Source organism: Hyperolius riggenbachi, chromosome 3 (genome assembly GCF_040937935.1).
Source record: "Hyperolius riggenbachi isolate aHypRig1 chromosome 3, aHypRig1.pri, whole genome shotgun sequence".
In the NCBI taxonomy this organism is placed as follows: Eukaryota; Metazoa; Chordata; class Amphibia; order Anura; family Hyperoliidae; genus Hyperolius; species Hyperolius riggenbachi.
The window spans coordinates 125,530,054-125,550,882 of record NC_090648.1 but is presented as its reverse complement, the minus strand read 5'-3'; the positions used below and the strand labels follow the sequence as shown (position 1 = coordinate 125,550,882).

The window sequence follows — 20,829 nt, the reverse complement described above, 5'->3', positions numbered from 1 at the left end:
CGTTTGCACCGGTCGTGTGCTGTCGAGTGACGTTGCGTGCTCCCATATTTAGGAAGATTGATTGGGAAATGCTTATTCATCGGGTCGCATCGCTCAGTGTTCCCCAATTCATCTACCAGTGAGTACGGCCTTACCTCAGTAAATGAAAGTTTGTTGTCAGAGAGGGTATAATGTGCCTGCGATTTCTTGGAGCCATTTTCCAAATTCCCAGCTTAGGTGTCGCATATATAGTATACAGTATATGCACACAGCAGGCAATATGAGGCATTTGTAAGAAAACGTTTTTACATGTGCAATATCAGAAACAAGAATTCCAATGCAGGGACACTAATTACCTATGTAGGAAAAAGAGAATCTGAATACAATCTTTACTCCACTTTGTAAAGTTGTGTTATGCAGTCATCACACAGGACATGACATTTTATGTACTGCAGCTATCAGGACTGTCATGTTCTCTAATAGCTGCATCCACAGAGATACGTTGTCATAAGCAGACATAAGCAGCCCTCAAAACTCACCTTTTCACTCTGGCCTACTACCCCTCACAAGTGCTCTAAACCCACAGCTGAACTCTGGTCTCCTACCTCTCGTGTCCCTACCTCTCCCTTTAGATTGTAAGCCTTTGGGCAGGGTCCTCCTTCTTTTGTGTCCTACCCAGGGCCGGGCCGAGGCATAGGCTGGAGAGGCTCCAGCCTCAGGGCGCAGTGTAGGAGGGGGAGCACAATTCATTCAGCTGTCATTCCTAATTGTGTTTGAAGCAGAAATAAATAAGAAAAGGGGATAAATGGCAGTGACTGCAAGCCATATAACTAGATATTAAGGTGTTGGGGAGGTTGTGGGCCCTGTGGCTCTCTTAGTCTAATAGCAATCAGTGTGTGACAGCTGGGGTGGGAGGGATGGAGGGGCGCACTTTGGTGTCTCAGCCTTGGGTGCTGGAGGACCTTGTCCCAGCTCTGGTCCTACCTGATCATGCACCTCCATTACTGTGAACCCATGCTATGCATCTGAGTGAACCTAACTTGCCTAATCTCCATGCTCCCCTCCAGTGACTGACTAATCATTACCTTGTACTCATACTGTGCTATGTGATCTCCATGCTCCCCTCCAGTGACTAAGCATTACCTTGTACTCATACTGTGCTATGCGATCTCCATGCTCCATCCAGTGACTAAGCATTACCTTGTACTCATACTGTGCTGTGTGATCTGATCTTTCTTGTATTCAGGTATTGTCATTTTGCTGTATGTCACCCCCCTAAATATTGTATGTATCCCTATTTATTGTCCAGCGCTGCGTAATATGTTGGCGCTTTATAAATACAATAAATAAATAAATAAATCTCTGACACCCAGTGGTGTTGTCTTGCTGAACACAGGATTCCTCATGTGTAAAGCAAATTGTGCTCTATATATGAATATACATGAAGGTAACTTTTTAATCCAATTTTATTTATTTGCAATATAGGTCACGCACAAAGCAGGAGTATGAATGACATCACAGACACTCCAAGCTCTGATCAGGTAAAATATGATTATTAAAGCAAATAAAAAAGTCAGATAATAACCTATGGAGAGGGAAGGCTCTGGCTCCTATAGAGCATTCTCTCTCCTCTCTCAGTGTCTTCGTTCCAGTGCTGTACCCCATTCAGAATTGCCCCCTCCAGGAGCCCTTGGAAGGTTTCAGAAGCACTTGGGTCCCCGGGTGCTTCTGAAGACGGGAGGCTCCATTGTATGCATGCACAATACAGAGCTGCCCATCTTCGGAAGCCCTCAGGAACATGAATGCTTCCAAAGGCGTATTCAGCCAGATAGTCAAAAACAAGGAAAGCGAGAGAGGACCAGGAAGGCTCTATAGGATCCAGAGCATTCCTTAACCATAGATGAGTATCTTTTTTTTTATTTTTTTGTTGCTTCAGTATCACTATAAACTGATATGTCACTGAAGTTACAGCTTGATTAAATCAGTAAGTTTGACGTCAGTACTGAGGAAGCCATATTTATTAACTGTTATTAGGTGGTCTGATTAACTGTCATACTTAACCGCTCTAGTTGTCTTAGTTACTGCTCCGATTAGCTCATGAAGGATTCATCTAATTTTAAACAAACTGCCCCTCCCTTCCTCAGTTTCATGACTATGGGGTTCATTTACTAATGCTGGGTATTACAGTGCCCAGTTTTTTAATTGATGATATGTTATGGTCAATTACAAAAAAACCATAGAATCTAATTAAACATCTATTTATAAAAGGAATCAATCAGTGTTTCATTGCCATGTGAATACTTATCACAAGAAAATGTATGCGTGCATCAAACACCAAGTTTAACCCTAACAAATCTGGCTTTGCAAATTTGACCTAATTGGCTTATCATGAGGCATAGCTCATGCAAAGCGGTTGCCCTGCGGGAATTAGTTCATGCTACATTAGCACTATCCAGGAGCGCCACGGGGAGGCTTCCCAATGCCCCCTTTAATTGCCATGTGAACTGAACATTGATCAGGAAAGGCAGTTCTGCAGGACAATGGGCAGAAAAGAGTGTGGTGGGTCCACCGGCAGCCGGAAGCAGTGGCATAAGGGTGAAAGCAAATTTGCTCCTTCCTGCTCCAGCGGGGACCGGTAGGTATCGGGACCATGCGGACCAGACTGGGGCAGCAGGTATGTGTACCATGAAGGCACATACCTAACCTTCAAAGTACTTCAAACAAGTCTTTAGTTACTCAGTTACGCTTTAAGTATGTGAAAGCGCCCCCAGATGCTGCACTCATGGACAGATGTCCCCCTCGCTGCCCCTCCCCCCCCCCCTCCCCAGCTACGCCTCTGTCCAGCTACAGTCATTACTCAACCATTTCTAATCAGTCAGCAGAAATATTCTCGACTCTTGAGTTCATATGGTATTATGTAAATTTTGTATGTAAATGTATTCAGCTCGACCAGTCGAATACCACCAAAGTTGCTTTCCATGGGTCTACTTTCAACCTGCATAGATTTGCATACATGATACTGATCACCAGACATTCTGACCATTTTGATCAAATTGTTCTTCAAATAGGAAGAGAAAACTGTGTCATTAATGTCAGCCTTCAAGGACAACTGTAGCGAGAGGTATATGGAGGCTGCCATATTTATTTCCTTTTAAACAATACCAGTTTTCTGGCCACCCTGATGATCTACTGGCTGCAGTCGTGTCTAACACCAGAAACAAACCTGCAGCTGATCTGCTGCATGCTTGTTCAGGGTCTATGGCTAACAGTATTAGAGGCAGATGATTAGCAGGATAGTCTAGTAATTGGTATTGCGTAATAGGAAATACATATGTGATCCTCCATACCTCTCGCTTTAGTTGTCATTTAAGGTTGGAGAAAATTGGGGAATGTTAGTGATCCAGCATATCTGAAATAGAGAGAGAGACTCATTGGGGAATGTTAGTGATCCAGCATATCTGAAATAGAGAGAGAGACTCATGGCACCCCTTTGCCTTCAGTGTAGGCTCAAAAAAGGCAGTAAGCACTTAGGCGCTGGTCTCTGTATGTTTGGCAACAAGGAGGTCCATCTGCACACGAAACAGCAATGTGCTTTGCTAGTCCTGATATGTGGCCTGGCCTGTTCATTCACGTGAACTCTTTTTTTCATAGATCCATTTTGATAACCATAGCAACCTTTCTGACGTCTCTGGTCCCAGCGGCATAAAGGGGCTAACCAATGAGAAACAATAACTTATTGCTCCCTTTAATTTGTACAGTAAAATTTTCCATTCTAATCTACACAAGTGCACTTGAAAATCATTTATGGAACGATTTCTCAAAGACTGGCTATTGACTTTCCTATTTATGAACATATGAAGAGGCAGTTTGCATACACCTCTCCATGCTAAATGTACCAAAATGCCCGCCAGCTCTAAACTCTAGTAGTTTGCTCATTGCAATCTCTTAAAGAGAACCCGGGTGTGTTTAAAGAATGTTATCTGCATACACAGGCTGGATCTGCCTATACAGCCCAGCCTCTGTTGCTATCCCAAACCCCACTAAGGTCCCACTGCACTCTGCAATCCCTCATAAATCACAGCCGTGCTTTGAGGCTGTGTTTACATCTGTAGTGTCAGTCTCAACTGCTCCCCCGCCTCCTGCATAGCTCCGGTCCCTGCCCCCGCCCCTTCCCTCCAATCAGCAGGGAGGGAAGGGATGCAGGCGGGGACTGGAGTTCTGCAGGAGGCAGGGAGAGCAGCAGACTGACACTATAGAGATAAACACAGCCAGCTCTGACAAGCTGTTTGTCAGCAGCGTGGCTGTGATTTATGAGGGATTGCAGAGTGCAGGGGGACCTTAGGGGGGTTTGGGATAGCAACAGAGGCTGGGCTGTATAGGCAGATCCAGCCTCTGTATGCAGATAATATTCTTCAAACCCACCTCGGGTTCTCTTTAAAGGCCCATATGCAATCCATATGCAATTTACTTTTTCTCCTAAGTTTTCTCCTAGGTAACATTTTCAAACCTTGTCATAAAATGCCTTTTAGGCCACCACCAGCAAGCAAGAAAATACTCTAAATACTTTTTACAGTATTTTTTCACCAACTGTTATGGGTACTTTTTCAACTGTAAAGTGCTTAAAAGCCAAAGGGACCAATCCAATTCGCTTTTTTGCCTAAGTTTTCTCCTAGGAGATACATTTTCATCTTCTGTTTAAAATAACTTTTACATTCAGTGATGTAGCTAAGGAGCTGTGGGCCCCGATGCAAGTTTTATATGGGGCCCCCCAAGCACTCTATGCATAACAATTTATACAGCGCACCAAAACCGGCCAATGGCAACTACAGTGTCAAAGGTGCAAGAAGGGAATGGGGAACAGTTTGTTAGTGATTACCACTGTTCAAAGTATCTATAGAAGTGATCATTATGAGCACAGGACCAATAGAGAGCTAATACTGTAGTTGAGGGAGGGCCCTTCAGGGCCCCTCTGGCCCAAGGGCCCCGATGCGGTCGCAACCTCTGCAACCCCTATTGCGACGCCCCTGTTTACACTTTACAATTGAAAAAGTACCCAAAGTAGGTGAAAAGGACTGCCAATATTATTCTGAGCATTTTCTTGCTTGCTGGTGGCTTTAATGACATTTTATTTATAATGTGGAAATATCACCTAGGGTAAAACTTGTGAAAAAGTGAATTGGATCTGGCCCAAAAAAAAATGCTAAATGAACAATATCTGTTAAACAATATATTCAACCTTGATCTGCAACTGATATGCTTGGGACTAGATGCATTCATACTACAATATACTAAACTCGGCAGAGGCAGCAAGTCAGTGCCGAATATTTCATTTCAAATAAGTGTCATTTAAACACACGTCAAATGAGAACTCTGATTGTTTTCTTTTTTTCTATGACAACATGTTACAGAATGTTTTATGAAGCATTGATGTGCAATATATCAGCTGTTTTAACAAAAGTGGATTTACCATTTGCAAACTGTGAAAACGTGTAATATAACTTGTCTACTTCTACTTTGGCAGTTGAGAAACAAGTTCATGAAGAAGCTCCCCAGGGATGCAGAGGCGTCTAATGTGTTGGTCGGAGAAGTGGACTTTTTAGATAAACCCTTTGTGGCTTTTGTGCGACTCGTCCAGTCTATAATGCTTGGTGGTGTCACTGAGGTTCCTGTACCCACTAGGTAATAACTTTTACTGATGATTTATACTTACCTCATTTTTAAATAAGCCTCAGATGGAGGTGATTAAGAGCATTTATTCTTACCTGGGGCTTCCTCCAGCCTCCTGTAGTCCGTCAGCTCCGCCACTGTCCTACCGCTCATACATGGCCCTAGCTGTGCGCCTCCTGTGTAGTTAGTTAAGCCTTGTAACTCTCCCAGCCATGGGAGCCCGGCCGGGGTCGCACATGTGCAGTAGTCCCGACTGAACCGAGTTGGGGACCGTGGCTGACAGTAGGGGATTGGAATGACAGAAAGGGAGCTGATGGACTACAGAAGGCTGAAAGAAGCCCGAAGTAAGTATAAAACTTCTTCCCCTCATGACAGGTACACTTTAACTGGGAATTTTGGCTACTTAATTCCAGGATAAATGTTTAATGGAAAACTTGCTGAAAATGCAAATTCTGCTACACAGGAACCCAAAGTGGCCACGGGCAAATTTAAAAAGCCACGATCTGCCAATAATTTGCATCATCAGCACGGTGGCGTAGTGGTTAGCGCTCTCGCCTTGCAGCAATGGGTCCCCGGTTCGAATTCCAGCCAGGTCAACATCTGCAAGGAGTTTGTATGTTCTCCCCATGTCTGTGTGGGTTTCCTCTGGGCACCCCGGTTTCCTCCTACATCCCAAAAACATACAGATAAGTTAATTGACTTCACCCTAAAATTGGCCCTAGACTACAACACATACATACACATAGGACATATGACTATGGTAGCGACTAGATTGTGAGCTCCTCTGAGGGACAGTTAGTGACAAGACTATATACTCTGTACAGCGCTGCGGAAGATGTCGGCGCTATATAAATACTAAATAATAATCAGTAGTGTTGACTTGTTCATGTAGTTCGAATTTGGAACTTTTTTCCAAATTCATCTGATCAGAACATGAATCTGAACATGAATCTTTGTACATGTGCAACGCGGCCAATACTTACTCCTACACAGGTGAACTGTTTCATAGTCTGTGGTTTTCACTTGTCTGTGGTCACTTTTATTTCCTGTTTAATGGCGGATTTGCATATTTAGCTAATTTTCCGTTCAATGCTATCCAGAATCTTTACTACCTAGATGGACATTACAATATAGTTCTACTCTCAGATGAGATTAAGTGAAATCCATGACCTAATTGTCTTTGCACTGTATAATTACTAGGGCTACAATTCCAATTCTATAACTAACTTCTGTCCTCTGTCATAACCTCTCTCATAATGAACATCCTTATGGTGGTCAGTATAAAAGTAACGTTTTCAACAGCAATAAATTGCCCTTTAGGTAAACCTGAGCAATATAAAAACTGAACATACGGTGATGGTATGTAAACAGAGGTTGTCTGAAAACTGCATGACAAAAATTTTTTAATGCCAGGAAATTAATATGCAAATTAGTTCTGATAACAGTGTCAGAATGAGGTTCTCCAGGATACAAGACAGCCAGCCTGCTTCAGGGTCCTCGCCCTTGTTTTAATGCAGCTTGCTCCATCCCCATCCTGCAGTTCTCTGACAAAGGCAACTTCCCTCTTTACATGCACGCATGTCCACCTAATGGCTTTTTGGGTACTGCAGTTAACATTCCACCCCCCTCCCCTCCCCCCCCCCCATTCCCACCACTTCCAATAATTAAGCTAACCTATTTGATGCTCATGTCACTTTGTATCTGTGCTACGTGTTATTAAGCTTCTGCCTTCTGCTGATTTTACGTGTTGCCACCCCTGACCCTGACATCAGCCTATCTCCTTGTGTAACTGCTTGCTACCTGCTGTCAATTCTGGTGAACCCACTTGCCTTGACTTCAGCCTGCTTCATGACAATCTTGATTCCTCCCTGTTCTGATCCTGGTCTTTCTCCTGGATATCTTGCTTGCTGCTTGCCCTGATCTCCAGTACAGTATGTTCCATGGCAACCCTTCTAACTATGTTTCCATGCAAAGCACCTGGCCATGTAACTGTTGCCCAGCTTTTGGCACCATGTCACCATGTTGAGTGCCTGGGGGGTCCATATCTCTTGTTTACTTCTTGACAAGACTTCCTGCTGGTTCTCTAATGTGGTTAGTGGCTTCCCTAATCATTTCATTCTCACCTCCATTTTACTATCCTACACTGGTTCCAGTCTCTGGATTTTTCTCTGGTTCCAATCTCTGGAATTCTCTTGGAACAGATGCTCAAATTTGTTGCCATTTGTTGGAATAACACAAGCCTTCAGTCACTTGTCATTCAGCCTACTCTCTCTCATTAGAAAGTTTCTTTGTTGCAGGACACTTTCCAATAGGAAGATATGGTTTCAGATTATATCTCCTGGATGAGAGATCTGCAGTCAGAGGTGATTGCCCTTTGCCAGTAAAAGGAATTAAGACTGGCAGTTTCACCTTGGCTAAAGCCACAACCCCCACTGACACACTCTGTGCATACAGACAGAACGAACAACTGAATATCCTCCTCGGCTGTTTAGAAAGATCAGGAAAATTACGAGAATTAGAATCTCTACTTAGAAATCTCCCTTCAGAGGAATTTTAGTTTACATAATATAATATTTAGAAATTCTGAACAATTTAGGAGTGCGATAACTACTTCCTTGAAATGTATATTTTGTAAAACAAAAAAGCTATACAAATGTAAGAACTTTTTTTTTATCAGTGGCCAGTTTGCTATTCTCATTATGTCTAGCTAGCATGAGCCATTCTAAACAGCTTACAGACATCACATACCTGCAAGATTCTTATGGCTGCATAAACCCATAATTACCACCAGCTGAGTCCTCCTGGGGAGGGTAGAGTGCTGGGAGTGGAACAATCCTTTCACAAAAACGATGCTTTCCCTCTGATAAGTAGATGCTTGCAGTGACTTTTGGTGCCTTCAGCCACCACAGCCACCACCACCATGCATGCTTCTCTCTCCACTGCAAACAGGAACACTCAGCCATATTTCTACAACATCCATTGGCTGTGTGGATCCCCTGGGGCTGAGCAGATTGGGCCTGAATGACTAACAACCTCCAATGTTTGTACCCAGCCAAAAGCTATTTAAGTGACACTTTTCCTTGGCCAAAACATTGGAGGTTGACAATGTCTTTTTTTAATCCTAGGTTAGCCTCAGGTACATTTTAAAGCAGAAAGGAATGTTTAAAAAAAATATTTGAACAAATATTCACTAAGCTTTATCAAACACTTTGTCAGACATTTGATAATTTACCTCATGGGTAAAATCTAATTTTGAATTCACTTAGGTGTTATAGATTTATTGAACGTTTTAGCGATAAAACAGTCGATAAATCTATAACACCTTAGTGAATTCAAAATTAGATTTTACCCATGAGGTAAATTATCAAACATTTGACAAAGTGTTTGATCAAGCTTAGTGAATTGAGGCCATTGTGTACGTCTAACAAATATATATGTGTCAAGAGGTACTTGAGACAATATTATCCTCAATAGGGTGTTCTCTGCAAACATCATCTTTGATAGAGGGTTAAATGCTGTAATAATGTTGAGAAACGCTTGTCAAGATCATGTTGGCCCTTGTCCAATTAACTTTTTCTCCCGAGTTTTCTCCCAGGAGATAATTTTTTATCTTATCTAAAAAATAACTTTTATTCAGTGGAATTTTTAAGTTGTATTTTATACTTTGCTGTTACCAGTACAATGCTAGTGTCCTTTTGGTTTTGTTATTCAATAATAATGTTGAAATGTTAAATTCAAATGCATCTCTTTATTCATTATATCCAGGTTTCTATTTATTTTACTGGGACCAATGGGAAAAGTCAAGTCATACATAGAAATTGGCAGAGCAATAGCGACCCTGATGGTAGACGATGTAAGTGATGACTAGACTATCTGTGGCATAGGCAGCAGAAATTCTGCAGGAACGTCTGATTAGGGTTTAACTGTCCAAATCATTTTTTAACATACAATATTAGATAATTCTAATGGTAAATTACATAAGTAATAATTTTATTCTGCAGCATGTTAATGTTACAAACTGATACACATTGCTGAAAAGTTGGACAGAACCGCACTAGTGTGTTTAGGCCTTAACCTGCTGAGCGGTCTGGACGAGCTCAGCTCGTCCAACACCGCCAGAGGCTGCCGCTCAGGCCCTGCTGGGCCGATTTTAGTCAAATAAAAAGCAGCACACGCAGCCGGCACTTTGCCAGCCGCGTGTGCTGCCTGATCGCCGCCGCTCTGCGGCGATCCGCCGCGAGCAGCGGCGAGAGAGGGTCCCCCCAGCCGCCTGAGCCCAGCGTAGCCGGAACAAAAAGTTCCGGCCAGCGCTAAGGGCTGGATCGGAGGCGGCTGACGTCAGGACGTCGGCTGACGTCGATGACGTCACTCCGCTCGTCGCTATGGCGACGATATAAGCAAAACAAGGAAGGCCGCTCATTGCGGCCTTCCTTGTTTATTCTGGGCGCCGGAGGCGATCGGAAGATCGCCTCCGGAGCGCCCTCTAGTGGGCTTTCATGCAGCCAACTTTTAGTTGGCTGCATGAAATAGTTTTTTTTTAATTTAAAAAAAACCCTCCCGCAGCCACCCTGGCGATTTAATCAGAACGCCAGGGTGGTTAAAGAGAATCTGTACTGAAAATTAAAAGTAAAAATAAACATACACAAGTCATACTTACCTCCTGTGTAGTCTACTACCCAATGTCTTTCTCCTGTCCCGCGTCCTGTTTGTCCACTGTGATCAATGGAATTCTATGTTCTCCATTTTGAAAATGACCATTACTCAATAACAGCTGTCTGGTCAGCACACTGTTAAACAGTAACATTGCCCACTTGAGCCATAGGGAAACATGGACATTACTGGGCACATCAGTTGTCCTCTCAGCTATAACTGACAGCAACTGATATATTTCAGTTCTGACCAAATGTTATCAGAACTGGAAGGGATTATTGTCAGAAGAAAATGGTGAGCTTCTGAGAGGAACTGATGTCGAGGTAACTATGTAATGTTCATTTGAAGTTACCTCATGTGTTTATTTTCAATGATTTTACTCAGTTTAGGTTCCCTTTAACCACTTGCCAACCGCGCACTCATACCGCGCGTCGGCAAAGTGGCAGCTGCAGGACCAGCGACGCAGTTCTGCGTCGCTGGCTGCAGGCTAATGAATCAGGAAGCAGCCGCTCGCGCGAGCGGCTGCTTCCTGTCAATTCACGGCGGGGGGGGCTCCGTGAATAGCCTGCGGGCCGCCGATCGCGGCTCGCAGGCTAAATGTAAACACAAGTGGAAATAATCCGCTTTGTTTACATTGTACAGCGCTGCTGCACAGCAGCGCCGTAAGGCAGATCGGCGATCCCCGGCCAATCAGCGGCCGGGGATCGCCGCCATGTGACAGGGGACAGCCTGTCACTGGCTGCACAGGACGGATAGCGTCCTGTGCAGCCCAGATTTGCCAGGGGGGACAGGGATGAGAGGGAGGGGGGGAATTTCGCCGCGGAGGGGGGCTTTGAGGTGCCCCCCCCCCCCCCGCAACACCCAGGCAGGCAGGAGCGATCAGACCCCCCCAGCACATCATCCCTATAGTGGGGAAAAAAGGGGGGCGATCTGGTCGCTCTGCCTGCACCCTGATCTGTGCTGGGGGCTGCACAGCCCACCCAGCACAGATCAGCTAAAACAGCGCTGGTCCTTAAGGGGGGGTAAAGGGTGGGTCCTCAAGTGGTTAAAGGATATATAAGATGAAGAAAATAATAGCAGATTTACTTACCTCTAGAAGCCTGTGTGTCCCTCGCCGCAGCGACAAGAACATAGGAGAACTATAATGTATAGTGCATTTTACCCTAGGAAACATGTATTTCATGTACAGGTGTATTTTACATTTATAATTTTTCTCTATAGTGGCCCTTTAAGCAATAAAAAAATGTGCAGTGCTGTCTAAATACTTGCAGGTAAAAGCACTGCACTCTCTTTGTCCTCGCTCCTGCTGTCCTCAGAGAGGTGTTCTGAAATCCTCAGCTGTTCACTAGTTCAAACTGAGCTACTGTGTAGCATGGTAAAGCCACCTGCAGACTTTCTTCAAAGACAGACCTCTGCATATGGATTTATATGAAAGAACGCATCCAGCTTCAGCCTCCAATCTCCTGCGTATATCAACCCCGGGGGGCTGCAACAAAGCCTATAGTCACACACAGCAGTGCAAGCATGACAATCTGCTTCTCTTGCCTCTTGTGAGAGGATTTATGTATATACAGTATGTACTTGCTGTATTTCTAGACTTTGTTAACTATTGAAATGGATTTTATAGTGTTACTGTCCTTATATTTAATTGTGTTGCACCATTTGTTTTACAGTTTGAATGTTGTTTTTTTTACATACAGGCATGCGAAACTCAGTATGAAAGTTGTTACTCCACTAGTAAACAAGCTACAGATTGAGCTGAACTCTGCTTGAAGAATTATTTTCAATGTTTCCCTACTACTTCTGCAGAGTTAAAGATTCACTTTAGGGACATACAGTTGAATGCGGTTATTTATTCAGGCTACCCACTTTTATGGCAATTTTCCAGAAACACTTCCTATATCTATATAAAGCTGTATATTGGTATGTAGCCCCTCCCTCCCAATGATGCTTAGCTTAGGCTGTTTAACCACTTAAAGAGACACTGAATCGAGAATAATTCTCGCTTCAGAGCTCATAGTTAGCAGGGGCACGTGTGCCCCTGCTAAAACGCCGCTATCCCGCGGCTAAACGGGGGTCCCTTCACCCCCAACCCCCCCCCCTGCAAAATCAACGACCAAATTGGTCATAAATTTTGCTCTTCCTGGAGGCAGGGCTAACGGCTGCAGCCCTGCCTCTCAGCGCGTCTATCAGACGCGCATCGCCGCCTCTCCCCCGCCCCTCTCAGTGAAGGAAGACTGAGAGGGGCGGGGGAGAGGCGGAGGTACATGTCTGATAGACGTGCGGGAGGCAGGGCTGCGGCGGTTAGCCCTGCCCCAATGCGGAAGAGATTCCGCGATGTACGGAGGGGATTTGGGGGTAAAGGGACCCCCGTTAAGCCGCGGGATAGCGGCGTTTTAGCAGGGCCACACATGCCCCTGCTAACTATGAGGTCTGAAGCGAGATTTATTCTCGCTTCAGACTCTCTTTAAGCCAAGTACATTTTGCTAAGAGCCACTTTACTGTAAATGCATTTTAACAGGAAGAATAAGAAAAAAAATGGAAAAAATTCATTTCTCAGTTTTCAGCCATTATAGTTTTAAAATAATACATGCCTCCATAATTAAAACTCACGTATTGTATTTGAAATGAAAGGAATTTTGAAGGAAACGGGAAAGGGAGGCGAAAAGGTATCGGGCAATTTGGAGGAGGAGGAAGTTCAGGAGGGGGTGGTAGAGGTGGAGGGAGGAAAGAAAGGAACCACGGGACAGACAGGGCAACAGCCGAGAATGGAATTGAGGAGCAAGAAAGTGTGATTGACAATGTTGTCTCTGGATCTCGATCGGTGATTAACCTGTCGGATGCGGTGTTGACCCCTGACCACCTCTCCCTTTTGGGAAAAGGTTTGTCTTTTTCTCCTGTGAAGGGGACAGATGAATTTACTGTGTACAGGGATGTCTCCATGTTTCTCAGGAAGGTTCAGTTAGACTTGAATTTGAGGGCTCGGTTGTCGAGCAGGAAAATGCGGCTATTAGTTTGGACATTGGGGAGCAAGAGAACGGGGAGGATTGGCTTTCCTTGGTCAGTTTCCCGGAACATGTGAAAGTGCACCCGAAGTCCAAATATATGCCGACATTAAATACAAACCGACATCTGAGCACCTTTTTAGAGCTCTTTGAACGAGAGATAGGGAGACATCGCTGGGATACCCCAGGAGAGGCTGACAACTTGACCCCAGGAGAGCGATGGGCTTTGGATGATTTAAAAAGTAAAACCAACTTGGTCATAAAGCCGAGTGATAAAGGGGGAAACATTGTTTTGATGAACTGGGATCTGTACACTGGCGAGATCCATAGACAACTAAATGATCCCTTTACATATGCTAGGGTAGAGAGTGATCCTTTCAGACAGGCGGTTGATGAGCTAAATTTCCGGCTGCTTCTCGGTTTGAGGCATGGCATCCTTAATCAGAATGAGTATAAGTATATGGTGGTTGAGGAATATACGAAACCTACAATGTATGTCCTCCCCAAGATACATAAGGGTGTCATGCCCCCACCGTCCCGGTTGTTAATTTCGGCTGTAGCAGGACCGTGTGAAGCGGTGGGCAGATATCTTGACCGGAAGCTGCAGCCTCTTGTAAGGAAGCTGCCTTCGTATGTTCGGGATTCAATGGAAGTCCTCAACAAGCTGAACAATTTTGTGATTGGTGGGGACTGGATCCTGGCCTCAATCGATGTGGAGGGATTATATACATCGATCCCCCATGACGTTGGCCTGAATGCTTTAGAATATGTGTTGTTTGAAAATCACTCTCTACATACCACCCATAACTCCTTTCTGTTGGAATTGATGTCTTTCGTGTTACACAACAACTTTTTTGTTTTTGGGGGTCACCATTACCATCAGTTGAGGGGGACAAGCATGGGGGCAGCATGTGCCCCTGCTTATGCCTGCCTCCATTTGGGGGTATGGGAGGAGCAGGAGGTATATTTGAACAGACTGTTCCGTGGGGGTGTGGCTTTATGGCTCCGTTACATCGATGATGTGCTTGTCGTGTGGAGGGGTACAGCAGTCGAGTTTGCCGAGTTTGTCACAGTCCTAAATAACAACAGGCGTAATATTCGTCTAACATTCACAGTGGATCCGGAAAGAATTACTTTCCTGGATCTGGAAATTGTGAAGATTGGTAATAGGCTGGTGACAAGCACTTTTCGAAAACCCACTTATAGCTAGTACGTCCAGGAGGCGAAAGTGGTTACCTATGTGGATAATAATGCCTGGGAAGCCAGGCATTATTTTCACTGGCTTTGGAATTCTCAGAAACAAACATTCCGCAGAGATCACCTGAAAGAAATAAAGATGTCACCACCTGTGATACATTTTAGAATGTAAGTCAGGGAAAGATTTTACAGCGGGCAAACACTGACTAAATAATTTATAAATGAATATTGTAAAAAAAAAAACTGATATTTTCACTACAGTTCGACTGCTTCTGACTGATTTTTGCAATGTAACCAGTAGCAGAAACCAAAGTTACCTATAGATCCCTATAGTGACAGCTTCAGGCCCCTATCTCTATGGCAACAGCTCCTGGGACAAGCTCATATACACACACACTTTGCTCGCCTACAGCAGGCAATATCATTATTAGCAAGCTGGAAGTCCTTATACTCAAGTAGAGGTTCTAAAAAACAATTTTTCAAACACTATTCAAGACACATCCATTAGAAGGTATTGCTAGATGCAAAACATTATCACCAGTTCATACTACTATCCCTGTTTTGTAACCTTTAATCTGTTTGGTTACCTTCTGCAATGACAAGAAGTGTTTTGTGAAGTGTGCATTTTCCTGTAACTTTGGCACTAAATCTGGTTCTCTTGTATTTCAGCTGTTCAGTGATGTAGCTTACAAAGCCAGGGCCCGAGAGGACCTGATAGCAGGGATAGATGAGTTCCTGGATGAAGTTATTGTCCTTCCACCCGGAGAGTGGGACCCAACCATCAGAATAGAGCCGCCAAAGAAGATCCCATCTGCCGATCAGAGGTGAGTATTTCAAGACAAACACTACATTCTTGATTATAAGGCAGAAATATTACTCTAGCTTTAGAGGTCCTGGACATCCTGTATCTTTTTTTTACAATAGACTTCTTTTAATTTTGTAACAATCCTATAACCAGTAATGGCAAGGCATCAGTTTTATATATAGTGATGTTTGATAATAATTGAGATATACTGTACTGTTGATGTACCCTAAGGTTTCAGACTTTACTTGTACCTCACAAGATGGACATGATCCATCCCTCAACCTCATTCTTTCTATAACAGGAAATCAGTCTTCTCTGTGAATGAAGCTGGACAAATGAATGGATCAGCTGGAGGAGTTGGCGGCGGTAGTGGAGGAGGTCCCAGTGAAGATGGCGAGATGCCCTGCGCCCATGAGATTGGGGAAGAGCTTTCTTGGACAGGCAGGTGAGTTCATGGGAAAGTAAAATGTCAATTTTATTTATTTATTTATTTTTTAAAGTATTCATTCACTTGAGATACCATTGACACTTGTCATTGTGTGTAACCGCTTCACCACTTCAGGTTGTGGACCAGAGAAATTTTCACATTTCAGCATTATCACACTTATTCAATATATATAGTTACAGGACGGCCACCCCTAGGGAGAGTAGCAGCAGTGCTCAACTTTTTCCATCTATAGACAATTTCCTCACTCCAATTAACTCTTAGGGATGTCATTAGTCTAGGGGTTCGCATACTTTTTCCACCTGCACTGTAAATGTTTATATGGTGTGTTCAATAAAAACATGGAAACATTTAATTATTTGTGTGGTATTAGTTTAAACAGACTCTGATTGTCTATTGCTGTGACTTAGATGAAAATCAGATCACATTTTATGACCAATTTGTGCAGCAATCCATATAATTCCAAAGGGTTCATATGTTTTTTTTCTTGCTTAATTCCATCACTTTTTTTGTTTGTTTGTTATTTATTTGGGTAACTATGGGGGCAGGAGAGGGGACAAACAGGGTTGGTGGGATTTTAATTTATTTATTGATACACTATTAAAGTTATCCACTAAATCAAGGCTTCCCAACCCTGTCCTTAAGTACCCCCGACACTGCATGTTTTGAAGAAATCCATAGAAGTAGTTAACCAGCTCTTCTGAGACACTATTTACCTCACCTGTGAATGTCTGTGGTTTTCTGCAACACTGCCACCTAAAGCTGTTTTTACAAAAGAAAAAGAAAAAAATTGACGTTCTCCATTACACATCTTATGTTTGCTTTTTTTTATTTTTGCATGTTGTCTTGAATCACCTCTGGGTTTCCTCTCTCTCAGGTTCTGTGGTGGTCTTTACCTGGATATTAAGCGGAAGCTGCCCTGGTTTCTCAGCGATTTCTATGAAGCCTTTCACATCCAGTCCATTTCTGCCATTCTTTTCATCTATCTCGGCTGCATTACAAATGCCATAACATTTGGAGGACTCCTTGGTGATGCCACAGACAACTACCAGGTGTGCCAAGTACAGTTATTTGAAGGTTGTGTTGGCCCTCATGCAGTAAATATCCAGATATGTTTTACTTTGAGGCCATAGGGTGCTTGACTACACCACTACACTATGACTACATCTTCCATGTTTCCCCTGAAAATAAGACAGTGTCATATATTAACCACTTGAGAACCACAGGCTTACACCCTCTCGTGACCAGGCTATTTTTTACAATTCAGTGCTCTGAAGCTTTAAAAGCCCGCTGCAGAGCCATACTACTTAGCACACAAATTAATTTTGCTCCCTTTTCTTGCCACTAACAGAGCTTTCTGTTGGTGGCATCTGAGTGCTGCTGCTACATTTGTTTTTTATTAATTTTATTTTAATTTTTTCTTTAAAAAAAAAAATTATTTTTCCCTACCCAACATCCCTCTCTCCCCCTGGAGAGCCAACCAGTGTGATCGGCTCTCACAGGCATCAGCCTATAAGAGGCGATCATCTTTTGGGCCAATCGAGGGGACAGCTCAGTGACAGAGCTGTCCCCGTATAGCGCTGCAGGAGATCGCATCGTTGTACATGGAAATAATGGCTGTTTTCAGCCATTACACAGCCTGTCAGCTGCAATTGCGGCTAACAGGCTGAACACGGAGCTCCGCATCACGGCAGGGAATGAGCGCGCATGTGTGCCTACCGCTCTTGAATCCTTTAGGCGGTCCTGGGGCTGCCACCTTCCCGACGCCTATCAGCGATAGGCGGTCGGAAAGGGGTTAATTTTTGCTCCAAAAGATGTGCTAGAGCTTATTTTCATGAGATGTCTTATATTTGTATCAGGAAGTGTCTCAGCAGAACACTTCCTGTTCCTTTGTACTGTGCTGTTCCTGTCCTGTGACACAACTCCTGCCTTGCCCACTGTGCCTCTGCATCCTCTGCTGGACAGAAGGTATGCTACTGCCCTGATCAGGCACCTGCTCTGTCCTCCCTGGATATAGCTGATAACCTTGTTGTGTGCTGGAATGACATGACAGGTGCCCGATCAGCACTGCCCTGCTGTGTCCCCGCTTGCTGGCCCTCTCTTCCTCCTCAGTATGGTAACTGCCTCTTGGGCTTATATTTCGAGAATGCTTAAAATTACAGCTAGGGCTTATTTTCAAGGTGAGTCTTATTTTCGACGTGCATGAAAAAAGGGCGCCGTGAAAAAAGGGCCCGACTTATTAACGAATTTGGCACCAGGTATTAACAAAATTTGATAACGAGAACCATCGTTGTCAAGCTTTATTAACAATATTTACTGTTGCAAAAAACAAATGAGAGCTAACGAATAAATATTAACGGTAAATGTTGTTGCGTGTTTCGTCAGTACTACTTAACCCAACACAGAACCCTCCCTTGGTGGTGCTTTTTTGTCTGTTTCCTCCCCTGGTGGTGCTTAAAACTAACCACCCCCCTGTGGTGCCTAACCCTAACCCCCCCGGTGGTGCCTAACCCTAACCACCACCTCTGGTGTTGCCAAAAACTAACCGCCACCTAGGTGGTGCCTAACCCTAACCACTCCCCTGGTGGTGCCTAACCCTAACCACTCCCCTGGTGGTGCCTAACCCTAACCACTCCCCTGGTGGTGCCTAACCCTAACCACTCCCTCTGCAGAAACACCCTTTTACATATATTAACGACTAGCTGGTCGCCCGGCGTTGCCCGGGTATGTAATTGGCTAGTGTTAGCTCTGTCCACTTTTTCTAATCCTAACACACAATTACCTAGTTTGTGAGCTTTGCGGTCTTTGGCATCAATAATTGGCTGTGGCTCCACTACTTTGAAAATCAATAGGTGAATTTTGATTAGCTTTTGTAGGCTCCACCTACTTTTCTGAATATTAATCCCAGTCACCCACTGTGCAAAGTTTAAGAACCCTGCCATTGACAGACAGTGTAAGAATGGCTGCAGTTTACATTCTGGCAGTTAAATTTTTATTTTTCTCCACCCACTGATGTCCTGATGTTTCCCGGGTATGTATTTGGCTGCTGTTGGCTGTGGCCACTTTTTCTAACCCTAACACACAATTGTCAACAGTCAATGACCAAGTTTGTGAGATTTGTGGTCTTTGGCATGAATAATTTTCATTGAAATGAAACACATCTGATTTGCTGTTTGTAGCCCCACCCCTTTTCTAAATATTTAACCCCAGTCACCCAATGATCAACTGTACCAGGTTTGAGGCTTGTGCCATTAACAGTGCAAAAATGGCAGCAATTAAATATTTGCCTTGAAAATCAATAGGTGAATTGTGATTGGTTTTTGTAGGCTCCACCCACTTTTCTGAATATTAATCCCAGTCACCCAGTGACCAACTGTGCAAAGTTTTAGAACCCCACAATTAATAGTGTAAGAATGGCTGCAGTTTACATTTTCCCAGTGAAATTTGTGTTTGTCTCCGCCCACTGAAGACTCGGCATTGCCCAGGTATGTATTTGGCTGGTGCTAGCTCCGCCCACTTTTTCTAACCCAAACACAAAATTACTTAATGACCAAGTTTGTGAGCTTTGAGGTCTTTGGCATCAACTATTTGCATTGAAATAAAATAAATCTGATTGGCTGTGGCTCCACCCCTTTTCTGAATTTGAACCCCAATCACCCAATGGCCAACTGTACCAGGTACAGGTGATTAACAGTGCTAGAAGCTTGTGCCATTAACAGTGCAAGAATGGCATCAATGAAATATTCCCCTTAAAGATTAATAGGTGGATTTTGATTGGCTTTTGTAGGCTCCACCCACTTTTCTGAATATTAATCTCAGTCACCCAGTGACCAACTGTGCAAAGTTTGAGAACCTTACCATTAATAGTGTAAGAATTGCTGCAGTTTACATTTTCTCAGTGAAATTTGTATTTGTCTCCACCTACTGATGACCCAGCATTGCCCGATTATGTATTTGGCTGGTGTTGGCTGCGCCCACTTTTCCTAACCCTAACACACAATTACTCAATTACTTAATGACCAAGTTTGTGAGCTTTGCGGTCTTTGGCATCAATAACCTGCATTAAAATGAAACAAATCAGATTGGCTGTTTGGGGCTCCACCCCCTTATATAAATTTAAACCCCAGTCACGCAATGATCAACTGTATCAGGTTTGAGGCTTGTGCCATTAACAGTGCAAGAATGGCAGCAATGAAATATTCCCCTGAAAAATCAATAGGTGATTTTTGTTTTTTGTAGGCTCCACCCACTTTTCTGAATATTAACCCCAGTCACCCAGTAACCAACTGGGCAAAGTTTGATAACCCTACCATTAACAGTGTTAGAATGGCTGCTGTTTACATTTTCCCAGTAAAATTTGTATTTGTCTCCGCACACTTATGACCCGGCGTTGCCCTCTTATGTATTTGGCTGGTGTTGGCTGTGCCCACTTTCCTAACCCTAACACACAATTAATCAATTACTCAATTACCAAGTTTGTGAGCTTTGCGGTGTTTGGCAACAATAATTTGCATTGGAATGAAACAAATCTGATTGGCTATTTGTGGCTCCACCCCCTTTCTGAAATTGAACCCCAGTCACCCAATGATCAACTATACCAGGTTTGAGGCTTGTGCCATTAACAGTGCAAGAATGGCAGAAATGTAAATATTCCCCTTGAAAATCATTAGGTGAATTTTGATTGGCTTTTATAGGCTCCAACCACTTTTCTGAATAATAACCCTAGTCACCCAACAACCAACTGTGCAAAGTTTGAGAACCCTACCATTAACAGTGTAAGAAAAACAAAAGTTTGCTTTCTTAAAACAGAAAGAATTTGCGATAATTCAGGTTGGAGTGAGCTTGAGATGTCTCCCAGTGCATCACTGCTGAATATATGCAAATTAACCATTGTTACCCTTAGAAGCTAAACACACCTCCAGTGTAACAGTGTATGGCTGCAGTTTACATTTTCCAGTGAAATTTGTATTTGTCTCTTTTTGGTTATGGGAATAAAAAGTATCCTATACTTTATTCCAGGTAATGTACTATGTGTGTGCCAAATTTCATTCAAATCCGTTCAGCCGTTTTTGCGTGATCGA

The 20,829-nt window shown here is 43.6% G+C and overlaps 1 protein-coding gene across 4 annotated transcripts in view; it reads left to right on the top strand.

Moving 5' to 3' along the window:
- Window positions 1–20,829, top strand: part of SLC4A5 (solute carrier family 4 member 5) — a 184,851-nt gene that overhangs the window by 127,523 nt on the left and 36,499 nt on the right. For all 4 annotated transcript variants that reach the window (XM_068274893.1, XM_068274891.1, XM_068274890.1 and 1 more), the window contains 6 exons: window positions 1,465–1,520; window positions 5,501–5,658; window positions 9,412–9,499; window positions 15,168–15,322; window positions 15,605–15,748; window positions 16,626–16,800. In XM_068274893.1, coding sequence (XP_068130994.1) covers window positions 1,465–1,520; window positions 5,501–5,658; window positions 9,412–9,499; window positions 15,168–15,322; window positions 15,605–15,748; window positions 16,626–16,800 — 776 coding nt within the window. The remainder of the gene's footprint in view (window positions 1–1,464; window positions 1,521–5,500; window positions 5,659–9,411; window positions 9,500–15,167; window positions 15,323–15,604; window positions 15,749–16,625; window positions 16,801–20,829) is intronic.